General features: G+C 38.9%; 1 protein-coding gene across 6 annotated transcripts in view; it reads left to right on the top strand.

Annotated features, from left to right (window-relative positions):
* ANKRD42 (ankyrin repeat domain 42) overlaps window positions 1–19,440 on the top strand; it is a 63,070-nt gene that overhangs the window by 35,503 nt on the left and 8,127 nt on the right. For 3 of the 6 annotated variants that reach the window (XM_043451024.1, XM_043451023.1, XM_043451022.1), the window contains 3 exons: window positions 2,494–2,669; window positions 6,717–6,843; window positions 14,265–14,409. The exons of 1 other annotated variant lie outside the window; for it this stretch is intronic. In XM_043451024.1, coding sequence (XP_043306959.1) covers window positions 2,494–2,669; window positions 6,717–6,843; window positions 14,265–14,409 — 448 coding nt within the window. The remainder of the gene's footprint in view (window positions 1–2,493; window positions 2,670–6,716; window positions 6,844–14,264; window positions 14,410–19,440) is intronic. 2 more of the 6 variants (XM_043451026.1, XM_043451025.1) reach the window with 1 other exon arrangement.

The following is a 19,440-nucleotide window of genomic DNA, read 5'->3' as shown; positions in this document are numbered from 1 at the left end:
ACCCAGGGATTGAGCCCAGGTCTCCCGCGTTGTAAGCGAGACTCTTTACCGTGTGAGCCACCAAGGAAGTCAGGTGCTAAGGGTGTGTTTATCTTTTTAAGCAACTGTCACAATGCCTTCCAAAGTGACCACACCAATTTGCATCTCACAAGCAATGGATGAGAGTTTCTGTTACTCCTTGTCATGCCAGCATTTTATATTGCCAGATGTTTTGATTTTCGTAATTCCAGTAGGTGTGTACTGGTATCTTATTGTGGCTTTTAATTTGTTTTTTCCAAATGAAAAATCATTTGATGCATCTTTTCATATTCATATTTGTCATTTGTTTGTTTTCCTTTGGCAAAGTGACCGTTCAGATCTTTGTCTAGTATTAAAACTTGGGTAGTTTTTTTTTTTTTTTAATTGTTGAGTTTTAAGAGCTCTTTCTATATTCTGGATACTAATTCTTTCTCAGATGTTTGTTTTGTGAAGATTTTCTCTCAGTTGTGGTTTGTTTTTTCATCCTCTTAATAATGAGCAAAAATAATTTAAAAAAATATTTGCTAATTTATTTGAGTGTGCTGGGTCTTAGTCGTAGCTTGCAGGATCTTCAGCCTTTGTTGTAGCATGTAAGATTTAAAAAAAAAATAGTTGCAGTATATGGGATCTTTTAGTTGCAGGCATGCAGAATCTCTGGTTGTGGCATGTGGACTCTTGGTTGCAACATGTGGGATCTAGTTCTCTGACCAGGGATGGAACCTGGGCCCCTGCATTGGGAGTGTGGAGTCTTAGCCACTGACCACCAGGGAGGTCCCAAGAGCAAAATATTTTTTTTTTTATCAATTTGCTCTTTTAGGGGTTACTCTTTTGGTATCATATCTAAGAAATCTTTGATTTCTTCCTCTTTTTTTTTTTTAAGTAGCAGCTTGATGTAGTTTATTTATTTATTTATTTTTCCTTGGGCTCCAAATCCACTGCAGATGGTGACTGCAGCCATGAAAAATTTTTTTTTTCATTTATTTTTATTAGTTGGAGGCTAATTACTTTACAGTATTGTAGTGGTTTTTGCCATACATTGACACGAATCAGCCATGGATTTACATGTGTTCCCCACCCTGATCCCCCTTTTGTTTTCTTTTAGACATTGTTTTAGGTTTTACACTGATGTCTGTGATCCATGTTGAGTTAATTTTTGTATATGGTATGAGGTATGCATCTAAGTTCTTTTTATTTTGCATATGGGTATCTAATTGTTCTAGCAGCATTTGTTGAAAAAGCTGTCTTTTTTCCTAAATTGCCTTTGTGTCTTTGTCCCAGTTAGGTGTCCATGTATACATGGGCTTATTTCTGTACCCTATATTTTAGCCATGGATCTGTTTGTCTATATCAGTGTCACGAGTGATTATAATGTCTGGCCCACATTTTTTTGTCACTCATCCACTAAAATGCTAAGTGTGAGTGTGGTGTTATAGAAGTACCCTTGAATCTGTTGTAAAGCAAGTACTCAGTAAGTGCTAGCTGTTAAGTTACAGTCTAGTAATAGATATAATGAATTTTTTTAACCTTACAACTTCCTGTGTTTATTACTATATCATTAATGATTTGCAATACCTGGTGAAAGGTTAGGATATATGTGTGCATGTGGTTATGTAAGTATGTGAGGAAAAAAATAGGGATTTGAGGTTTTTGTGTTTAGTGAGTAATTCTTCATCTCCTAAGAGAAAGCAATTAAACATTTTCATTAGCAAAACTTTGGGAAAAAATATGCAGGTTACATACAGTCACAGCAACAACCTGAAAACCAAGAGTATATTACTAGCTTCATAGAGGTGTGGAGAAGATCAAAGAAAATAGGAAATGTGGATAGAAATATCATTATTTTTCCATTAAATTTCAAAGCCATGCTGAGTGTTTGAGGGTTGAGGAAGGATGAAGATTAAGGGGGCTAGAGCTGTAGTTTTCCCTAAAACTGGAATCAGAACTAATTCTACAACCTAACTTAGGCCGTCAAGGAAACGGTAGTAAACAGAGGTAGATCAAGTAGGGTTGTTCTGGGTTTTCTGCCAGTTGAGCAGCTCTGTCTGGGGCACACCAAATATTCTTTTGATAGTAGATCACTTCTTTCGGTTGGATTTTTGCCACTAAAAATTATGAAATCTGGGAATTCCCTAGCAGCCCAGTGGTTAGGACTCTGTACTCTCACTGCTGAGGGCCTGGGTTTAATCCCTGGTTGGGGAACTAAGATTCCACATGCCATATAAATTGGCCTCTCCCAAAAATATGGAATCAGCCTTTAGTATGACTGCTTGTCCTTCGTTTCCACTAACTATTTGAGTTTCCTGCATAGCTGGATATGTGTCACATTGTCACCGAATTTCAGATACAGTTTTGCTTCTTTAGTGGTGGGTGAGCTGGTGAGATGATATAGAGTGTAATTCCCTAAATTAAGTACAAACTGTGATTTAAATTTGAAAAAGATTATGGATCCTGTTAATTACTAATTCTTTTCTACAGGTTTGCCCATTTAGCAGCAGTAAAGCTATTAGAAGGACTACAGAAATATGATACAGATGATGAGAATGAAATTAATGAAAATGATATTAGGTTTTTTATAAGACATGGTGTTGAGGGAAGCACTGATGCCAGAGATGATTTAGGTCTCAGTGAGTCAGATAAAACAGATGCCAGAGGTAAGTGTGCCAACTCTTTCATGATTTTCCCTTTAAAAAAAATACCATAGCCAGTTTTTACCACAAACTTGGGGAATTATTCTAAAGGTAATTACCATCTACAAAGTAAAATACTTTGGTATTTTGGGGAGAAGTAGTACAAATTTTTGTACTAGGGGTTGTTGAACATACAAAGAATATAAGACATGATCTCAGTCCCTCCATGAGGAAAGTGATATTTTCATGCCACATAACCCTAATTTCACTTCTCATGGTGTCTGTCAGAGAACCTTGGCTCATATGAGTGGATGAGAAGAACTGTTTCAATGGCACTCTTTCATAATGAGAAAGATAAGAAGGATCTGTTTGAATGGAGGCTAACCAAAGCAGAGGCAGGTGTAGTAAAGTGAGCAGTGCTTGGGCAGTGGATTCAGACATCAGGGCTTCACCTCTTTCTAGCTGTGTTACTCTGAACCTTGGTTTCCTCATCTATAAAAATGAGAATATTAACATAACATCACCCTCACAGAGTGCACTAATGAATGGGATGTGCCTAGCTCATGGTAGAAGCTTAGTAAATGTCAGTTCCCTTCCTCTTTTTTTTTTTTTTTTAAATTTATTCATTTATCTGGCTGTGCTGAGTCTTTGTTGCTGTTTGGGCTTTTCCCTAGTTGCAGTGAGCAGGGGCTTCTCTCGTTGTGGAGCGCAGGCCCTAGAGCGTCTGGGCTTCAGTAGTAGCAGATCGTGGGCTCAGCAGTTGCGGCTCCCGGGCTCTAGAGCGCAGGCCCAGAAGTTGCGGTGCGTGGGCTTGGTTGTCCCTCGACATGTGGGGTCCTCCTGGACCAGGGATTGAACCTGTGTGCCCTGCATTGACAGGCTGATTCTTCACCACTGAGCCACCAGGGAAGCCCAGTTCCTTTCTTCCTGATCTCTGGAAAGTACTTTCAGTTATTCTGACAAGAACTCGTTGTACCAAAACTCTGTTCTCTGAGAAAAATTTCTAATTCATGTCTAAATAAAAGAAATTTTTTTTAAAGAACTCCCAGAACACTGTTAGATAGAACCTCATTCTCCGGGAGATGGTAGAAACCTCTTTCCTGGTGAATGCAGCGTGAAGATGCTGATGCCAGGGGCTCCCAACAAGCAGCCCACCTGGATCGCCTCATAGCAGGGCTCAGTCAATGATCTCTTCAGAATTTCCTGACAGCTTTATTTTAAATAGCTTTATTGAAATGTAATTCACATACCATTTAATCTAATCTACCTATTTAAAGTGTATAATTTAATAATGGTTTTAGTGTATTCAGATTTGTGCAACCATTATTACAATAAAATTTGTAGTATTTCTATCACCCCCAAAAGAAAGCTCACACCCATTACCCGTACCTTCTTTTCCTTACCCCCAAACCATCCCCCAAATTAGGCAACTGCTAATCTACTCTCTGTCTCTATAGGTTTGCCTATTCTGGGCATTTCATATGAATGGGATGATACCATCTGTGGTCTTTGGTGACTAGCTTCTGTCACTTAGCACATTTTCAAGCTTCATGTACTTTGTAATGTGGATCATTACTTCATATTTATTCTTTTTTACTGCTAAATACACTTTATATATCCATTTATCCGTTGCTGGTCATTTGAGGTTTTTTCCATATTTTGGTTATTAAGAATAATGCTGCTGTGAACATTCGTATACACGTTTTTGTTTGGACATGTATTTTCATTTCCTTGGATACACCTAGGAGTTGGGATTGTTGCATCATCTGGTAAAAGTATGTCTGGCACATTGAAGAACTTCAAACTGTTTTCCAAAGTGGCTGCACCATTTTACATTCCCACCAACCACATGTGAGGGTTCCAGTTTCTCCACATCTTACCAGTACTTGTTGTTGTCTAATTGATTATATTAATAGTTGATTAGAGTGTGTAGTGGTATTTCATTTGGTAGATTTGCTTGGCATTTCCCTAATGATTAGTGGGATGTTCAGTATCTTTTCATGTGCCCATTGATCACTTGCATTATCTTCTTTGAAGAAATATCTACTCAAATCCCTTGACTATTTTTCAACTGAGTTATTTATCTTTTTATTATTGAGTTGTAAGAGAACTTCCAGATTTAAGTCCCGTGTCACACACATGATTTCCAGATAATTTCTCCTGTTCTGTGGGTTGTCTTTTTTCTTGATGATGTCCTTTGCAGTGCACATGCTTTTCATTTTGATGAAATCCACTTTATCTATTTTTTATTTTGTTTGTGCTTAGATTTCTTTTTGTTGATTGTACTGAGAATTAGCAAGGACTTACTAGTATTGCCGAAAATGAACAAGTGATTTGTAGAATTTCAGTGTCTTCTGAAATGATTTGAGCAGGAGATATTTGTAAAGTATCATTGTCAGTGAATCACAGAATTTTTGAAAGATGCTTTGGGAAAGACCATGAATGAAACCAGAACAGGTCCTTACTGTGGTGTGTTTGATGTAAACATCAAATTGGGCTGGCGCCCAATCGTGGTGTTTGCAGCTAGTGAGGGTTTGTATGTGCTGTTTTCTTATCCTTATTTAATTTTATTCCAGAACAAAATCCAAAGGACTAGCCAGTCTCTTCTTGGAACATTAGGTTTTGCAAGAGCACCTGTAGGGGACTGGTTGGATTTCTTGTCATCCCAGAATTCTTGGAACTGAGTTTCAGTTCAGAGCACTCTTTAGTGAGTTAGGTTTAGGGTCATGGCATTATAGAACCCTGGAACCATTTGAGGTTTGGCTCCTGGCTCAACACTCCTGTCATGTCATCCAGCATCCAGTTACTTTCAGTGAAGACACTCACTGTTGCCCAGATGGCCCATTTCTACCTTCTGACAGGGTTCTTGTGAGGATTAAAATGTACAAGGCACTTAGTGCAGTGTCCTGCCCATCATCGGCACTCCACAAATGCATGATAACTCTTACTGCTTTTATTTCGTTTCACCTTTGTTAAAATCTCTCTTTCTGGAGCTAATCCTGATTAGTCCTAGCTCTTAAAATCCCATAGAACAGCTTTTTCAAAACATAGCCTTCAAATATTAAAGATTAGATAAACAGTCACAATTCTTTCAATCTTATATAACATTAAAAAAAAAAAAATCCCCTCTATTTGCTTGCTGGTGGTTATGGTGGATCCCAGACCTGTCTGTGCATCTGCATTGTCTGAGGAGCTCGTACAGGGTATGAAGACCTGAATTTGTAGGACTGATATGGGGCTCAAACATATGCATTTTAAAAAGTGCCCAAGTTGATTCTGATGTGTGCCGTTTGGAACCTGCAGCTCTAACCAACTGAGAGATAAATCAGAGGAAGTGATTTGTTAACTGGTTGTATGGCAGAATTTCTCAACTTCTGTACTATGGACATTTTGGGCCAGATCCTTATTTGTTGAGGGGTTTCTCATGTGTATTTTAAGATGTTTAGTAGCATCCTGAGCCTCTACATGCCAATATTCTGTTTCCCTTCATCCTCTAAGGGTCAGCAAGTTAAAAGGTCTCCAGATATTGCCACATACTCCTTGGAGGAGAAAATCAACCCAGGTTGAGAACTAGTACCACAAAGGATAGAAAGATCCTAGTTTTAATAGTTGGAGAATAGCTCAAAGCAGCTATCAGCAAACTTCCTTCTCAGTATCATCTTTTGACAAAATTTGGGAATTGGATTAGTTCTGGTTTATCTTAAATGCATCAAGCATATTTAAGTTTTTCTAATTATCTGACATAATTAGATCGTGCCTGATCGGTAGTCCTAAAATGCTGCTGGCCAGCCTCCCTCCTTCCCTGTTCATGGTATTAATAATAGCCGTAACAATGATACATCCTCCAGCATCAGGAAAATAATCACCCATTTAGGTATTTCACTGTTTGTTCACCCTAGTACTTTGCTACTGGTGTTTATCCTTCTATGTAGACACCACCCTCCCTCCCTTCACTTCCCCTCACCTTGTAGACACGGCTCTAGAGGAAGAATATGCTTCAGGGCCAGCCTCCTGTGAGCACATGGGCTGTTACCCATCTAAACTAGGTTGCTATTCAACTCTGTCTTTCAGTGAGAGCTTATAAGAAAATCGTAGAATTGAGACACCTCCTTGAAATTGCCGAGAGCAACTATAAACACTTGGGAGGAATAACAGAAGAAGATGTGAAGCAGAAGAAAGAACAGCTCGAGTCTGAAAAGTAATGTCCTCAAAATGCTAGTGATTTGTTTTTACTTACCTTTCTAAATGCTACGTGAGGGTTTGTTGCTGAACAACTTGTTTTTTCATCCCACCAAAGGGTTTGAGTTTCCAACCTGTTTTCCTCTTAAACTCTCAGATGGAGAAGGTGTTAAGATTGTTTAAAAATTGTGGTAAAATATGCATAACATAAAATGTGTCACCTTAACTGTTCTTAAGGTAGAATTCAGTCGTGTCATGTACATTTACATTTTCGCACAGCTGTTCTCCAGAACTTTCTACCTTGCAAAACTAAAGCCTTATAAGGAGGAGTTGTTGTTTTTGAGACAGCTACTTTGAGATTTTCAGCCAACAGTCTCTAGCCATCCCTGTCATATTGGACTTCCTGCTCACAAGTGTGTGACCCAGTCCTGTGTTCATGGATGGTGGTGCCCCCCATATGCTCTCAAGCCTGGAGGCAGTGAGAGCCCCCTTGCCTTTCACTTTTTGCACCCAAGGTCGGCTCTCGGCACATCTGGCCTCGCTCTAGTTGATGAACAACTGCTGCGATAGAGGGTGTCAAGTGCTGCTTCCTCCCACTGCTGCTCTGCTCGTCTGTGTCCTTTCCACAGGGCTCAGAGAGCGCAGGCAGGCAGGAGGGAGACTGCTGCTTTTATCAAACGTGGGTCTTTAAGGAGCAGAGCACATGGGTTCTTTGCTTTCCCTGCCTTTCCTTTCATTGGATTCTCTTCCTCCTCCTTAGAACCTCTTGTTTCCCTTTCATTCACCCTCTTCTGCATCCTCTCAGTAAGAGATCTGGTAATTTATTCAAAGTAACATCTAAGTCTTTGATAGGATGAATGTGCTCTCTTTCTATGGATATTTGAAAGTTGTGGTAGACAAAAAAAATTTTTTTTAATCAGAATGTCCTTGTATTTCATAAATCACATCACACAAGTAACTATCCACTGCCTCTGTAAAGTCTTTTGAGATGTCGAATGTTTTTAGTATTGGCCTCTGCCTAAGAGCCTAGCTAAAATTTCTTAGATCCCTTGTAGTCTAGAAAAGTACTTCACAGTGGGGCAATTATTTCCTAGATAATGAGCTTTAAATTTTGTTCCCTTTACTTCTGAGGCAGATTACTCTATTACTTGTACTGTTGATACTTCTGAGCACTGCTGTATGCCAGGCATTAGGTAAGCCTCTCATATATACTGTTTCATGCAGTCTTCATACTTCCATGAGCTATTGTCTCACTATGTGGATTAGGAAACCAAGATTTAACTACAGGTTAAGTGACTTGCATGAAGTCACAAAGGGAGGACTAAGGGTGAGGGGTGGAGCCAAGATTTGGCCTGAATCTATTGACTCCGAATCTATTAGCCAAGGTCATTACAATTTTAATAGTCTTCTTGTTGTTGTTCAGTCACTAAATCGTGCATGACTCTTTGTGACCCCATGGACTGCAGCATGCCAGGCTCCTCTGTCCTGTGTTAACTCCCGGAGTTTGCTCAAATTCATGTCCATTGAGTTGGTGATACTGTCTAACCATCTCATCCTCTGTTGCCCCCTTCTCTTTTTGCCTTCAACCTTTCCCAGCATCAGGGTCTTTTTCAATGAATCGGCTCTTTGCATCAGGTGGCCAAAGTGTTGAAGTTTCAGCTCCAGCATCTGTCCTTCCAGTGAATATTCAGGGTTGGTTTCCTTTAGGATTAACTGGTTTGATCCATCCTTGCAGGCCGGGGGACTCTTGAAAGTCTTCTCCAGCACCACAATTTGAAAGCATCAATTCTTTGGTGCTCAGCTTTCTTTATGGTCCAACTCTCACATCTGTACATGACTACTGGAGAAACCATAGCTTTGATTATGTGGACTTTTGTTGGCAAAGTCATCTGTGCTTTTTAATACACTGCCTAGGTTTGTCATAGCTTTCCTTCTAAGGAGCAAGCACCTTTTAATTTCATGGCTGCAGTCACCGTCCACAGTGATTTTCAAGGCCCCCAAAATAAAATCTGTCACTGCTTCTACTTTTTTCCCCTTCTATTTGCCATGAAGTGATGAGACCAGATGAGATCTTCCTTTTTTTAATGTTGATTTTTTAAATTAGTTTAATTGGAGAATAATTGCTTTACAATATTGTGATAGTTTTCCCCATACATTGGGGCTTTCCATGTGGCGCTAGGGTAAAGAACCTACCTGTCAATGCAGGAGATGTAACAGACATGGTTCGATCCCTGGGTCAGGAAGATCCCCTGGGGGAGGGCATGGCAACCCACTCCAGTATTCTTGCCTGAAGAATCCCTTGGATAGAGGAGCCTGGTGGGCTACAGTCCATAGGGTTGCACAGAGTTGGATACGACTGTGCGAGAATAATTGGAGAATAATTACTTTACAATATTGTGATGGTTTTTCTAATACATTGACATGAGTCAGCCACGGGTGCACGTGTCCCCCCATCCTGAACCCCTCTCCCACCTTCCTCCCCACCCCACCTCTGGGTTGTCTCAGAGCACCAGCTTTGAGTGCCCTGCTTCATGCATCAAACTTGCAGTGGTCATCTATTTTACATATGGTAATATATTGTTTCAGGGCTATTCTCTCAAATCACCCCACCCTTGCCTTCTTCCACAGAGTCCAAAAGTCTGTTCTTTGCATCTGTGTCTCTTTTGCTGCTTTGCATATAGGATTATTGTTACTATCTTTTAAAATTCCACATATATGCATTAATACACAGTATTGGTGTTTCTCTTTCTGACTTACTTCACTTTGTATAATAGGTTCCAGTTTCATCCACCTCATTAGAACTGACTCAAATGTGTTCCTTTTTATAGCTGAGTAATATTCCATTGTGTATATGTACCACAACTTCCTTATCCATTCATCTTCCAATGGACATCTAGCTTGCTTCCATGTCCTAGTTATTGTAAACAGTGCTGCAGTGAACATTGGGGTATGTGTGTCTCTTTTAATTCTGGTTTCCTTGGTGTGTATGCCCAGCAGTGGGATTGCTGGGTTGTATGGCAGTTCTATTCCCAGTTTTTAAAGGAATCTCTACACTGTTCTCCATAGTGGCTGTACCTGTTTGCATTCCCACTGATAGTATAAGAGAGTTCCCTTTTCTCTGCACCGTCTCCAGCATTTATTGTTTGTAGACTTTTTGATGATGGCCATTCTGGCTGGCGTGAGATGATATCTCATTGTGGTTTTGATTTGCATTTCACACGAAAAGATGAAAACACATCTTTTTATGTGTTTGCTAGACATCTGTATGTCTTCTTTGGAGAAATGTTTGTTTAGGTCTTTTTCCCAGTTTTTGATTGGGTTGTTTGTTTTTCTGGTGTTGAACTGCATGAGCTGCTTGTATCTTGTAGAGATTAATTCTTTGTCAGTTGTTTCAGATGCTATTATTTTCTCCCAATCTGAGGGCTGTGTTTTCACCTTGCTTATAGTTTCCTTCATTGCGCATAAGCTCTTAAGTTTAATTAGGTCCCATTTGTTTATTTTTGTTTTTATCTCCATTACTCTGGGAGGTGGGTCATAGAGGATCTTGCTGTGATTTATGTTGGAGAGTGTTTTGCCTATGTTTTCCTCTAAGAGTTTTATAGTTTCTGGTCTTATATTTGGATCTTTAATCCATTTTGAGTTTATTTTTGTGTATGGTGTTAGAAAGTGTTCTAGTTTCATTCTTTTACAAGTGGTTGACCAGTTTTCCCAGTACCACTTGTTAATAAATAGACTGTCTTTTTCCATTGTATATTTTTGGCTCCTTTGTCAAAGATAAGGTGTCCATAGGTGCATGGATTTATCTCTGGGCTTTCTATTTTGTTTCATTGATCTATATTTCTGTCTTGTGCCAGTACCATACTGTCTTGATGACTGTAGCTTTGTAGTGTAGTCTGAAGTCAGGAAGGTTGATTCCTCCAGTTCCATTCTTCTTTCTCACGATTGCTTTGGTTATTTGAGGTTTTTTGTGTTTCCATACAAATTGTGAAATTATTTGTTCTAGTTCTGTGAAAAATACCGTTGGTAGCTTGATAGGGATTGCATTGAATCTATAGATTGTTTTGGGTAGTATACTCATTTTCACTATATTGATTCTTCCAGTCCACAAACTTGATGTATTTCTCCATCTATTTGTGTCATCTTTGATTTCTTTCATCAGGGTTTTATAGTTTTCTATATATAGGTCTTTTGTTTCTTTAGGTAAATTTATTTCTGAGTATGTTATTTTCATCATCACAATGGTGAATGGGATTGTTTCCTTAATTTCTCTTTCTATTTTTTCATTGTTAGTGTATAGGATTGCAGGGGATTTCTGTGTATTAATTTTATATCCTACAACTTTACTATATTCATTGATTAGCTCTAGTAATTTTCTTGTGGCATCTTTAGGGTTTTCTCTGTAGAGGATTATGTCATCTGCAAACAGTGGGAGTTTTACTTCTTCTTTTCCAATCTGGATTCCTTGTATTTCTTTTTCTTCTCTGATTGCTGTGGCTAGGACTTCCAAAACTATGTTCAATAGTAGTGGTAAGAGTGGGCACCCTTGTCTTGTTCCTGATTTTAGAGGAAATGCTTTCAATTTTTCACCATTGAGGATAATGTTTGCTGGGGTTTGTTGTATATGGCTTTTTTTATGTTGAGGTGTATTCCTTCTATGCCTGCTTTCTGGAGTTTTTTTTTTTTTTTTTTAATCATAAATGGGTGTTGAATTTTTTCAAAGGCTTTCTCTGCATCTATTGAGATAATCATATGGTTTCTTATCTTTCAATTTATTAATATGGTGTATCACATTGATTGATTTGTGAATATCTGTGCATCCCTGGAGTAAAGCCAATTTGGTCATGATGTATGCTTTTTTAAATATGTTGTTGGATTCTGGTTGCCTGAATTTTGTTGAGGGTTTTTCCATCTATGTTCGTCAGTGTGATATTGGCCTGTAGTTTTCTTCTGTGGCATCTTTGTCTGGTTTTGGAATTAGGGTGATGGTGGCCTCATCAAATGAGTTTGGGAGTTTGCTTTCCTCTGCAATTTCCTGGAAGAGTTTGAGTAGGTTTGGTGTTAGCTCTTCTCTAAATTTTTGGTAGAATTCAGCTGTGAAGCCATCTGGTCCTGGGCTTTTGTTTGTTGGAAGGTTTTTGTTTACAGTTTCCATTTCTGTGCTTGTGATTGATCTGTTTAGATTTTCTATTTCTTCCTGGTTCAGTTTTGGAAGGTTATACTTTTCTAATAATTTGTCCATTTCTTCCATAATGTTGAGTTTTAAGCCAGCTTTTTCACACTCCCCTTTCACCCTCATCAAGAGGCTCTTTAGTTCCTCTTCGCTTTCTGCCATTAGAGTGGTATCATCTGCATATCTGAGGTTGTTGCTATTTCTCCTAGTGATCTTGATTCCAGCTTGTGCCTCATCCAGCCCAGATGATGTACTCCGCATATAAATTAAATAAGCAGGGTGACAATCTACAGCCTTGACGTACTCCTTTCCCAGTTTTGAACCAGTCAGTTGTTCCATGTCCGATTCTAACTGTTGCTTCTTGACCCACATACAGGTTTCTCAGGAGACAGATAAGGTGGTCTGATACTCCCATCTCTTTAAGAATTTTCCACAGTTTGTTGTGATCCACACAGTCAAAGGCATTAGTGTAATCAATGAAGCAAAAGTAGATGTTTTTCTGGAATTCCCTTGCTTTCTCCATGATCCATCCAATTGTTTGTTGCCCACTTTGTGTTGAGTACATCCTAAAACATTTATTTTTTGGATACAAACTCCCGATACTAGATGTGAATGTAAAGGAAACTTAGCTAAGTATTGGTTGAGGGATGTCCTTTTGATTTTGTTATTAGTTAGATGAAACTCAGAATCAGTCCTGGGGCTGATTTTCTTTTCCTGTTTTCTGAATTCTAGGTTTCCATAGTTATGTTGTTCTTTCCTATCCCCAGCCTGATCCCCACGCACTTCCATACTAAAGCTACTATTGTATATTCTTAGATTGCCCTCTTTGAGACCTGACATCCAACTCAGGGTGTCTTGGGAGTTCTGGTCCCCTCATCATCCCAATAATAAGGCAGAAAGTAACTCTGGTTCAAGTCCTAGCATCACTTGTCTGGGTTTATTTTCATTTATTTTCATGTCGTCCTGATATGTCTCCCAACTCCTTGTCCCTGCTCCTTCCTCTCCCACCCTCATACCCTGTGGTCTGTTAATCATGTTAAAACCCAAGCAGAGGGGTTCAGGATGGGGAACACATGTAGATCCATGGTTGATTCCTGTCAATGTATGGCAAAAACCACTACAATATTGTAAAGCAGTTAGCCTCCAACTAATAAAAATAATTGGGGGGGAAAAAAAAAACACCCAAGCAGATAAATGTCACCTATTGTTCACTGAAATAAGCCAGGCCCACAGATGTATATAATGTACAACTTTATTTATGAGCAGAGACAAAACTAATCCAACATGATAGGTGTTCAGAAGTGTGGTTGCCTGTGCAAAGTGAGGATTGCCTGGGGAGAATGTTAGGAATTTTTTGAGATACAGAAGTATTTTGTATCTTGGTAGTCATGGTGGATGCAAAGGTGTACACATTAGTGGAAACTCATTGAAGGGAATTCCCTGGTGGCCCAGTGCTTAAATAGTCTGTGCTTCCACTGCAGGGGGCACATGCTGCATGGCCTGGCCACGAAGAAAGAAAAGAAACTCATTGAATTGTTTACTTGATATTTGTGTAATCACACAAAGTGAATTTTACATCATTACAAAGAAAGCTGAACAAAGCAGAGGAAATCTAAGTTATTATAGTCCTGCTCTGTCTCTGTTGAGGTCCTCCAGTGGCTTCCTGTTTTGCTGAGTGAAGCCTGGTCCTCCCTGTCATCTGTATGATCCTGCTTGTTCTGGCTTCTTTTACCTCTTGGACTCTACTCCAGTCACACTGGCTTCCAGTTTTCTTCTAGTTCCCCAGGTATTTCTCTGCCTCAGGACCTTTGCACTTGCTGTTCTATCTGGGATGTTCTTTCCCTGGATGTCCACTTAATTATCTCTCTTATTTCCTTTGGAATTTTGCTTACAAACCCCCTTCTCAGTAAGGTGTTCCCTAGCCACTGTATATGAGATATTAACCCCTTCCTCTAAAACATCTTCTATGACTGTCTTGCTCTATTTTTTTCCTCCCTAGCATTTATTACCTTCCAACATACTTATATTTAAGTACATATATTTTCTTATTTTCTTTACTGTCTAAGAAAGCCCCATGAGGGCAGATACGGCCTACTTTGTTCACTACTTTATTCCCAGGATCTAGATCAGTGTGAGCTCACAGTAGACGTTTAATACATATTTGTTAAATAAATGATTTATTTGCTTTAAATATAATGTAAGGATACTTTTCACTATCACCAGAAATAACTGCTAGTTGGTTACTGATTGAAAACAAAAATTTTTGACAGGACTATCAGAGAGCTGCAGGGCCAGCTGGAGTACGAGCGATTACGCAGAGAGAAGCTGGAATGTCAGCTGGATGAGCATCGAGCGGAGGTGGATCAGCTCAAGGAGATGCTGGAAAAAGCTCAGGTCCCCAGCTTTGTGGCTGTGGTTGGTATCCTTCTTAGCATGTTTATGTTTCTCAAGAGATAGCATGTAAGAGTAGCCAAGAGTACAAGCTTTGGATGGTGCTATTTGGATTTGAATTCCAGCTACAACCATTTTTTGGTTTGGACAAGTCATTTAACCTTTCTGTACCTTAGGTATAAATTGGAGATAATTTATAATTTCTAGAGTATATAATTTATAATTTCTAGAGTATTCTAAGAATGAAAGGAATATATATGTGTGTATGTATATACACACAGACATATATTGAAGAGATTAATTATTAATTTGTACAAAATAAAAAGCCAGGAAGTTTTTATTATAAATCATATTTGAGGTGGTATAGATCTGGAACAAAATTAACTCACCCATGAGGACTTTAATAACCACTTTAAAAAATACTAAAATAATATATGTCCTTGCTGTAAAATGTTAAAAGCAGGGCAGATGCTCCTTCCCATTTTGAGTTTGATTCTCCTGAAGAAGCTGCTGTGGTTTGATCTCGTATTAGACAACATTCTGTTCACCTGCAAACACGTGTGTATTTCTTTATGCAAATTCAAACATTTTCTGTGGGTTTTGGTATCTCATCTGTGCTTAATTTTCCAGGGGATATAATTAGTCATCATAATCAATCCATTCTCTTCTTTTGCCATGATCGTCTGATCTCATGTTTAGCCCCTGGAGACACTTTAGTATGGAGAGGCTGGCTGGGGCAGTCCTGCGTTGTCTTCTGGACACATACCTTTTATAAACTACCACACTCCAAATCGCCACCTGTCCGCCTGTATCTTTTGCTGCACACCTTTTGAGTCAATCCAAATTGATGGTCAAGCCCTAGGAAGTTTTTGGGGCTTTAGCTGTTTATGATTACTCTTTTCTTGCCCAGAAACATGTATTCCCAGGGTAAGTTTGACTTCACGCTCTAGAGCACCTCCTCGCTAAGACCTTGCTCTGTACCAGCGATGTGTAGCTCTCAGGAGTGCTGACTTGTGGTCCTGTGGTCTAGGCCCATTGGGTTTTGTGGTCCTGTAGGTTCCACCAGTTTTTGTAAATGAGCAAATGTCACTGACCTCTCATGGAAGCTGCTTATTTTCTGTTCTGCAAAAGTTTCTGGGGCTCAATTTTCTCATCTGTAAAATGGGGATGACACCTACCCTGTAGGGTATTGATGTTAGATGAAATACTGTGTGAAAATCCTGAGGTATCTTCTGTCTCCAGTATTCATAGTATTACATTCTTCCTTCCTCATATCCATTCCTCTTTTTTTCCTTTCTTTCTTTCCATTTTCTACATTTGAGTTGTGTAAACATAGTAGATAAATGAATGTGTAGAGCCCTATGCATCTGAGAGTAGAAGGAATTAGTTTATCTTCGAGTCTAAACACATAAAGTCTAAATAAAATGAACTTTTGATTCTGTGCTTACTTTTATAGAGGCTTCAGGAAGCTCTCACTAAATCTTTCTTCTGTCACCTGCTGATAAGAGACCCATGATTGGGTCTCCATCTTAAGATTTTGTAAAATAATCTATAAAAGAATCTGCAATAGTATAATTTTTAGCCAGAAAAAAATTTCTTAGGCTAGTTTGATGTAATGCACTTAAATTGTTTCTTTATAATAACTGGTTTTGATAATAACTTTTTATAGTGCTTTCTCATATACTATCTTAGCTTATATTAACCCACCTCACCAGCTTATTGTTTTCTATTCTGTTACATGTAGCCTACCTTTTTCTGAACTTGCCCAACACTTTCCCGCCCCCAAGCCTTTGTTCATTGTTTTCATTTGTAAAGTTCATCACACTGCACACTCATTGGGGTCCTCTTTGATATGTGGCTTCCCTGATGGCTCAGATGGTAAAGAGTCTGCCTGCAATGCAGGAGACCTGGATTCAATCCCTGGGCCAGGAAGATCCCCTGGAGAAGGGCATGACAACCCACTCCAGTGTTCTTGCCTGGAAAATTCTTTGGACAAAGGAACCTGGGCAGGCTACGGTCTATGGGGTTGCAAACAGTTGGACATGACTGAGCAACTAACATTTTTAATATGTATATTGTACTTAAATAAAAATGTTTACTTAAAAAACTTAAACTAGATGGGAACTCTAATAGCTTCGGGAGAGATGTCTGTCCACAGATTGATGCAGCACTGAATTCCTCATGCTTCCGGCTAAAACCAGTGTCATTTGGGAGGTCGTTGGTGCAAAGCTTTGGGCCATGCTTGCTAATCTAGAATGGCCAATGTGGAACTGGTAACGTTCCATGATTACTTCCGGGTTTAACTTTCTCTTGTTTTCTACCTACAAGGCTGTGGAACATGGTTGGACTTTGATATGTTCTCTGCTGGGCTTTTCTCTGTCCTGACATCCTAGCCTGTGAGCCCGTTAATGGTCCTTGGAACAATCTGAGAGCTTAAGTGAGTTTATCCATGCTGAGCTGTTACTGTAAGGAAGTTCTAGAAGTTTGTGATTTCTCTGTATTGGTTATACTGTTTTGACAGTCTTATTAAGCCTTTTCTCATAATCAAGAATCATTTCGTTTTAGTTGTATATGCTTCCCAGAACTTCTTAGGTTGCATGGAACTTTGTAAAAACAAGAATCCTCCCCCCACCCCCACCCCCCAAAAAAACCAAGAATCCCATATACCTTTGTCCCCAGTTTCATGTGCAGTGTTGTTGGTCTCTTTAACAAACCTTTATATTCTTTCAGATGGAAACTGGTTAATATTTAGAATACATACATTTTCATACAGGGAATTTTGGCTAATTTATACTTAGAATTGCTTTTGGTGCCTAAGCATCATGATTTATGTCTTTAATCTCTCAGTATTGCAGTTCTTTTTCCCCAAGTTTGGGAGAAAACACATATTAGGGAGAAAAATGTTTCTGGCTATAATTTGTGATGAGGAAATGAGTAATCTTGGTGAAGAATGTTCCCCAAATGCAAAAACATTTGGAATTTGGAACTTTCAGTGAAGACTTACCAGAGGCCTGTTGGGTGCCAAGCACCTATTTTCTTTTGAACTAGTTTATGGTAAGGCTTGGTTTGATAGAACAAGTTACCTATTTGATGTTAGTTGAGGCCCCTTTGATATATAATCACTCTTTCTAGAATATTTGGGATTGTTAAAAACCTCCTTTAGGAGTTAGCATATATGAAAAAGGGAAATAAATGTTACTGTTAGCAAAAGTCTGGTAACGCTATTAAGCACTAGAAAATTGGCTGTCTCTGACAAGTAGCTTCCTATGTTTCCCTGCATTTTTTGTTTCCTTTCTCTGATTCTGTCTTAGTTGGATGAGGTTAAACTCCTGCCTTACCTTGTTGGGGTCCTCTAATGGACCAGATCCTGGTGGTACGGAGTCGACGATAAGAAAGTGAAAGAGAGAGAGAGAGACAAAAAGACCCGGGGACCTAAGCTCTGATGGAGCAAAGGTGCTTTAATGATTTTCCTATGAGTATATATAGGCTGTGGTACAAGAAACTTCTTTCGGGAATGATAGAGATCAGAAAACCAAACGTACAGCAACCGTTACCAAGGGAACAAGGGGTAATGTTAGTCACAAAGTCAGGACACAATCCATATCTCAAGAAAGGAGAACGAGACTAAGCAGTTTTGTCCTAAAGAGAATGTTTACTAAAGGAGACCCAAGCCTGCCTCACACAATGACCTCAGTCCCTGGGAGCAGCGTGCTGTTCCGCTTGAAGAGGGACAAAGGACTCATGAGAGACAGCACGTAGGAATCCTCCTGTCAAACATTCCCTGACAATTCCCCCTTATTTATTTATAATATTTGTAAGAAGAGTTCTGACCATCAGAGTTTATTCAGTTTTAACAATCTTTGCATGAAGGCAACAGCAGACAACAAATATAATTGTTAAGATAATCACCAAAATTATAGTTCTAGACCCAATGCTATGAGTAAGGCTTTGAAACCATCCATGTGGGTCTAGCCCAGATAATTGGTCAGCCAATTGTTTAGCTAAAAGTTCCCATACTAGTGGAAGAGGGCAGATTATTAGAAAAGGTTTCACATATTTCTTTTTTGTAATAACTGTACATTCAGAAAGGCATTATCATATATGTTTTAAAAATGAAACTTGATTTGTTTCCAGTTGTAGCCACTATTTTAGAAATGAACAGGAGTAACATGAAATTGAGTAGAATTTCAAACATATTTTGGCATCATCTGTTTTTATACATCTGTTCATTGATCTCCAACCCATTTGATGGCTGTTGTCAGTTCCTGTATTTCTTTTTGAATATCCTCATCTATTTGAGCCTGAGTGGCCCACATAGTATGAATATCTTTAGTCCAATTTTGGATAAAACTATGTGTTTGAATTGAGGTTTGTAAAGTAACGCTAGTGATGGCAGCAATGGTGCAAATAGTTGTTAATCCTATAATGCCAAAAATCAGCCATCCAATGAATCGTTTAGATCACTAGAGCAATTTAGTAAATAACTGGGGAGCAAGTCTAGCCTTGGGACTTTCTTCCCAGAGCCATTGGAGATTTATTGGTAACCATAGATATGTTGAGATTGAAGAATCAAAAGGGAGTCATTTTTTAAGGAAATAGAGGAGTTAAGTATATAATTTACAATTTATGCAAGTTACAGAACGTAAAGTCTTATTGAATTGTAAATTTCCTATAGCTACAGCAAAAGGAAGTGGAACATAGGCTTGTATAAAATATGATTGATTATAGTGAAAGAAATAATTGCTATAGCTATGATTGGTCCCTGTGAAATGTCTGGTCCAAGTCCCAAGTTCTTCGGTGTTTGCAGCAAATTTTCAGATGTCCCATTGTTTAGGCCCAATCTGTTTATCAAGGATGATTCGAGGACGAGGTGGGGGCCATTCCATCGTCAAGCTAGCCAAGAAGTCCTCTGTCATGGTAATGTTCCATTGTAGTATTAGTAACCTTCCATGTTACTTGAGTAATATAATCATACATAGTATTGTTAATATCATCTGAGCAGTTCAATAACCACATACTATGGGGTCCCCAATTGACAATTGTATGATTAGCTAT

The sequence above is a fragment of the Cervus canadensis genome, chromosome 29, assembly GCF_019320065.1.
Source record: "Cervus canadensis isolate Bull #8, Minnesota chromosome 29, ASM1932006v1, whole genome shotgun sequence".
Lineage (NCBI taxonomy): Eukaryota > Metazoa > Chordata > Mammalia > Artiodactyla > Cervidae > Cervus > Cervus canadensis.
The sequence above is the reverse complement of the archived record's forward strand: the minus strand, read 5'-3'. Positions and strand labels throughout refer to the sequence as shown.